The 6,000-nt window shown below is 45.2% G+C and overlaps 1 protein-coding gene across 1 annotated transcript; it reads left to right on the top strand.

Moving 5' to 3' along the window:
- Positions 1-203: 203 nt before the first annotated feature.
- Positions 204-5,082, top strand: LOC129703867 (probable G-protein coupled receptor 139). Its single transcript, XM_055646541.1, has 2 exons — positions 204-273; positions 4,172-5,082. The coding sequence occupies exons 1-2, from the start codon at positions 204-206 to the stop codon at positions 5,080-5,082; spliced, it is 981 nt and encodes a 326-aa protein (XP_055502516.1).
- Positions 5,083-6,000: the final 918 nt, after the last annotated feature.

Genomic DNA, 6,000 nt, shown 5'->3' with positions numbered 1-6,000 from the left:
ATTCCTAGTTTGCTCATTGGCTGTAACTAATGTTAGTGATGATGTAACCTTGTTGATCAACTCAATTTCACAAACACTAATGATGATGGCAGTTAGTTTTCCAGAGCGACAAAATCGAATCAGGTATAAAAGGGGATTAAAATAAAAAAGCTGAACAGATCGCATGTGGTGCTGGGTACAGATGCGACTTCATCTTTCTGAAGATGCACGCTCCACCAACGGGCCTGCCCTATGCCATTTACTACACTGTTCTTGCCGTCGTCGCTATCCCAGGTAAACATGTCAGTAATATACGTGTTCCTCATTATAACTGTTGATCTCGCGAGCGCTTGGATGCAAAGGTGGTGTAATTTAGTTTACGGTTAGCCAAGCACCTTTCATAGAAACATAGAAACATAGAAAATAGGTTCAGGAGTAGGCCATTCGGTCCTTCAAGCCTGCACCGCCATTCAATATGATCGTGGCTGATCATCCAACTTAGTCTCCTGTACCTGCCTTCACTCCATACCCCCTGATCCCTTTAGCCACAAGGGCCACATCTAACTCCGTCTTAAATATAGCCAATGAACTGGCCTCAACTACCTTCTGTGGCAGAAAATTCCACAGATTCACCACTCTGTGTGTGAATTTTTTTTCCTCATCTCGGTCCTAAAAGACTTCCCCCTTATCCTTAAACTGTGATCCTCTTGTCCTGAACTTCCTCAACATCGGGAACAATCTTCCTGCATCTAGCCTGTCCAACCCCTTAAGAATTGTGTACGTTTCTATAAGATCCCCCCTCAATCTTCTAAATTCTAGCGAGTACAAGCCGAGTCTATCCAGTCTTTCTTCATATGGAAGTCCTGACATCCCATGAATCAGTCTGGTGAACCTTCTCTGCACTCCCTCTATGGCATGAATGTCTTTCCTCAGATTTGGAGACCAAAACTGTACGCAATACTCCAGGTGTGGTTTCACCAAGACCTTGTACAACTGCAGTAGAACCTCACTGCTCCTATACTCAAATCCTCTTTCAGAACTCACCGGGTGGATTCTCTTCACTTCTGGATGCTGTGTGGCGAAGAAAGATTTATTCGTGTCGGAATGAGTGTCGACTGAGATTCTCTCAGTGAAACCCACAAACGCAGAGAAGGTTCACCAGACTGATTCATGGGATGTCAAGACTTCCATATGAAGAAAGACTGGATAGACTCGGCTTGTACTCGCTAGAATTTAGGCTAAGGCATGGAAAGGAGTTTAGAAAAACGATGGAGGCCTCACTGATACCGAATAGTGAAATGAATGAATGAGTGAATGTGGAGAGGATGTTTCCACTAGTGGGAGAATCTAGGACCAGAGGCAGATCGTCAGATTAGAAGGGCGTACCTTTAGATATGAGGAGGATGAATTTCTTTAGTCAGAGGGTGGTGAATCTGTGGAATTCATTGCCACAGGCAGCTGTGGGGTCCACGTCAATGTTTTTTTAAGGCAGAGATTGACAGATTCTTGATTAGCAAGGGTGTCGTATGGTTATGGGGAGAAGGCATGAGAATGGGGTTGAGAGAGAAAGATAGATCAGCCATGTTTGAATGGCGGAGTAGATGTGCCGAAAGGGTTTCGACCCGAAACATCATCCATTCCTTCTCTCCAGCAATGCCGCCAGTCCTGCTGAGTTACTCCAAATTTTTGTGTCTATCTTCGGCCGAATGGCCTAATTATGCTCCTATAACTGATGAACATAAACAGGGTCTTAGAACTGCCCCGATCTGAAATGTCATCTGTCCATTTTCCTTCACAGATGCTGCCTGACAATTTGAGTTTCTGCAGTAATTTGCTTTCTTAAAGTAATTTCTGCACCGCTTTTCAATCAGTCTGAATTTTCCTGTATTAAAAACATCTTCCATTTGCAAAAAAGACTGTCGATCCATGTATTTTAAATACACTCAGCGATAAAACCTGTAAGAATTATCAATGTACCAAAAGAGGACTGCATTGGTTCTGAAAACGAGTCTGCTTCCTCGCCCTTCCAAATGGCCCTGTGTTAGGAATCAATCCACGCCGTTTATCAGAATGTTTATCCTTTGCCAGCAAGCCACATATGACATCCCAGGTACCGTGTCAACCGAACCAGAAGCAGCTGCAGCTCTTGTACCCAAGTCCTCATTAACTTGCAGTGGTTCGTGGAAAATGTTAGCTGAATCCCAGGGTTTTTCGGGCTGAAGACATTAATACAATGTTGTCATAAGGCATAGGAGTAGAATTGAGCCATTCGGCCCATGAAGCCTACTCCGCTATTCAATCAAGGCTGATCTATCCTTTCCTCCCAACCTCATTCTCCTGCCTTCCCACCATAACGTCTGACAACTGTGCTAATCAAGAATCTGTAGAATTCTGCCTTATAAATATCCACTGACGGACTCCACAGCAAAGAATTCCACAGATTCACCACCCTCTGATTGAAGACATTTCACCTAATTTCCATCTTAAAGGGACGTCCTTTAATTCTGAGGCCTCTAGTCCTATATTTTCTGGTTGAAAGATCCTTTCCACATCCACTCTAAATAAAGCATTTCACCATTCTGAATGCTTCAATGAGCTCACCTCTTTCATCTAAACATCGAGTACAGGCCCAGTGCCGACAAACGCTCATCATAGGTTAACCTACTCATTCCTGGGATCATTATTGTAAACCTCCTCCTCTAGATCCTCTCCAGAGCCAACGCATCCTTCCCCAGATAGACTGCCAAAACATTGCTCACAATGTTCCAAATACGTCCATACCCGCGCATTATAGAGCCTCAACATGACATCCCATGGAATCAGTCTGGTGAACCTTCCCTGTACTCCCTCTATGGCAATAATGTATTTCCTCAGATTAGGAGACCAAAACTGTACGCAATACTCCAGGTGTGGTCTCACCAAGACCCTGTACAACTGCAGCAGAACCTCCCTGCTCCTATACTCAAATCCCTTTGCTATGAATGCTAACATACCATTCGCTTTCTTCATACAGTGAAACAGTGGGCATTATCTTCTCGTCTCATCTAGCAGCCTAACGCGTGGCACCTTATGAAAGGCTTTCTGGAAATCTAAGTATACAATTCCAGAAAGCCTAGAATTCCAGCAAATTTCTCAAGCAAGACCTCACCTTCACAAAGCCACACTGACTTCGGCCTATTTTATCGTGAACTTCTAAGTACTGCGTAACCTCATCCTTTATAATGGGCTCTAAAATCCTTCCAAACACTGAAGTCAGACTAACCGGCCTAAAGTTCGCACTATCCTGCTTTGCTCCCTTTTTGTGCCGCGGGGTAATATGGGCACTTTTCCAAACATGTGGGATCACTGCTGACTGTAGTGATTCCTGAAATATCAGTATCAATGCCTCCACAATCTCTAAAGCCACCTATTTCAGAACGCTAGGGTGCAATCTATCCGACCCAGGTGACTTAGAAACATAGAAACATAGAAATGAGTTGCAGGAGTAGGCCATTCGGCCCTTCGAGCCTGCACCGCCATTCAATATGATCATGGCTGATCATCCAACTCAATATCCCGTACCTGCCTTCTCTCCATACCCTCTGATCCCCCTGGCCACAAGGGCCACATCTAACTCCCTCTTAAATATAGCCAATGAACTGGCCTCAACTACCCTCTGTGGCAGAGAGTTCCAGAGATTCACCACTCTCTGTGTGAAAAAAGTTCTCCTCATCTCGGTTTTAAAGGATTTCCCCCTTATCCTTAAGCTGTGACCCCTTGTCCTGGACTTCCACAACATCGGGAACAATCTACCTGCATCTAGCCTGTCCAACCCCTTAAGAATTTTGTAAGTTTCTATAAGATCCCCTCTCAATCTCCTAAATTCTAGAGAGTATAAACCAAGTCTATCCAGTCTTTCTTCATAAGACAGTCCTGACATCCCCGGAATCAGTCTGGTGAACCTTCTCTGCACTCCCTCTATGGCAATAATGTCCTTCCTCAGATTTGGAGACCAAAACTGCACGCAATACTCCAGGTGTGGTCTCACCAAGATCCTGTACAACTGCAGTAGAACCTCCCTGCTCCTATACTCACCTTCAGCCCTTTCAGTTTCCCCATGCATCTTCTCCTCAGTAACAGCCACTCCACTAAGTTCCACTAACTTGTCTTTCTCTATTCTTTCTCTCTCTGTCTGTCTCTCTCTTGTGTGCAGCTAATTTAGTGGCAATTGTGATCCTGTCCCGAGGAAGGTGCGGCCTCTCCCGGTGTATCACTCGTTACCTGGTCTCCATGGCGGTGACTGATCTTTTCGTCATTATCACCGCTGTGATAATCAACCGACTCAGTGGGATGTATTTCCCGGGCAGTTTCCTCTCGATCACTCCTGTGTGTAGTGTCAGCAACGTGCTAACCTTTGCGGCCAGGGTCAGCTCTGTCTGGTTAACTGTCAGCTTCACCTTTGATCGATTTGTAGCTATTTGCTGCCAGAACTTTAAAGCGAAGTATTGCACCGAACGGACGGCGGCAGTGGTTATAGGGACCATCTGTACACTGGGCTGTTTGACCAACATCCCATTTTACTTCATACACGAGCCGATCTATGTGGTCGACAATGTCCCATGGTATTGCAGAATTAAGGACATCCGATACACCTCACCCGTGTGGACAGCATTTGACTGGTTCGATAGTATTTTGACCCCCTGGCTCCCATTCCTCCTGATTTTGCTGCTCAATGCTCTAACGGTCAGATACATTCTGACGGCCAGTAGAGCTCGCAAGAGACTGCGGGCGCAGGGCAACGGAGAGATTCAGAGTGACCCACAAATGGAGAGCAGGAAGAAGTCCATCGTTTTGCTGTTTACCATCTCGGGGAGTTTCATCCTGCTGTGGATGACGTATGTCATACAGTTTTTGCGCGTGCGCATTGTCAATGACTACAACTTCCGAAGTTTCAATGACCCCCGCTTTATTCTCCAGGAAACCGGGAACATGCTGCAGCTTCTGAGCTCTTGCACCAACACGTTTATCTATGCAGCGATTCAAAGGAAATTCAGAGAGGAGTTAAAGAAAGCGGTCCAGTGTCAATTCAATTTTGTTTCTAAGTTGTTTACTTCACGAAAGTAATAAATGTCAACCTATCTATCTTCTGTCTACCTATACATGACTCAACCTCTGATTTTGTTATAGAAACATAGAAAATAGGTGCAGGAGTAGGCCATTCGGCCCTTCGAGCCTGCACCGCCATTCAATATGATCATGGCTGATCATCCAACTCAGTATCCTGTTCCTGCCTTTTCTCCATAACCCCTGATCCCTTTAGCCACAAGGGCCACATCTAACTCTTAAATATAGCCAATGAACTGGCCTTAACTACCTCCTGCGGCAGAGAATTCCAGAGATTCACCACTCTCTGTGTGAAAAAGGTTTTCCTCATCCCGGTCCTAAAAGATTTCCCCCTTATCCTTAAACTGTGACCCCTTGTTCTGGACTTCCCCAACATCGGGAACAATCTTCCTGCATCTAGCCTGTCCAAACTCTTAAGAATTTTGTAAGTTTCTATAATATCCCCCCTCAATCTTCTAAATTCTAGCGAGTACAAACCGAGTCTATCCAATCTTTCTTCATATGAAAGTGAAGAAAGACTGGATAGACTCGGTTTGTACTCGCTAGAATTTAGAAGATTGAGGGGGGATCTTATACAAACTTACAAAATTCTTAAGGGATTGGACAGGCTAGATGCAGGAAGATTGTTCCCGATGTTGGGGAAGTCCAGAACAAGTTATCTTACGTTTTGGCGGCAATTCTATTTGCGCAAAAACGGTACGCGCTACCGCTACGATTTTTTTGCCAGCTTACTCACCGTTCTCCTATACTGCGACTGCGCCAAGATCCGTTCCGGTCGGTGGAAGCTGATAAAGTTATCGAAGATTACAAATCTTAAAAACCGCGCGTGCGCAGATCGATGGTTTCTCCTGCCATTCAGTGCTGCGCGGATTGGTCCCTTCTACTGTCACTCCGCGGGATGGTTCGCCCCTTCCTGCG

The sequence above is a fragment of the Leucoraja erinacea genome, chromosome 15, assembly GCF_028641065.1.
Source record: "Leucoraja erinacea ecotype New England chromosome 15, Leri_hhj_1, whole genome shotgun sequence".
NCBI classification, from domain to species: Eukaryota; Metazoa; Chordata; class Chondrichthyes; order Rajiformes; family Rajidae; genus Leucoraja; species Leucoraja erinaceus.
Note: the sequence above shows the minus strand (reverse complement) of the source record. Positions and strands in the feature narration are given on the sequence as shown.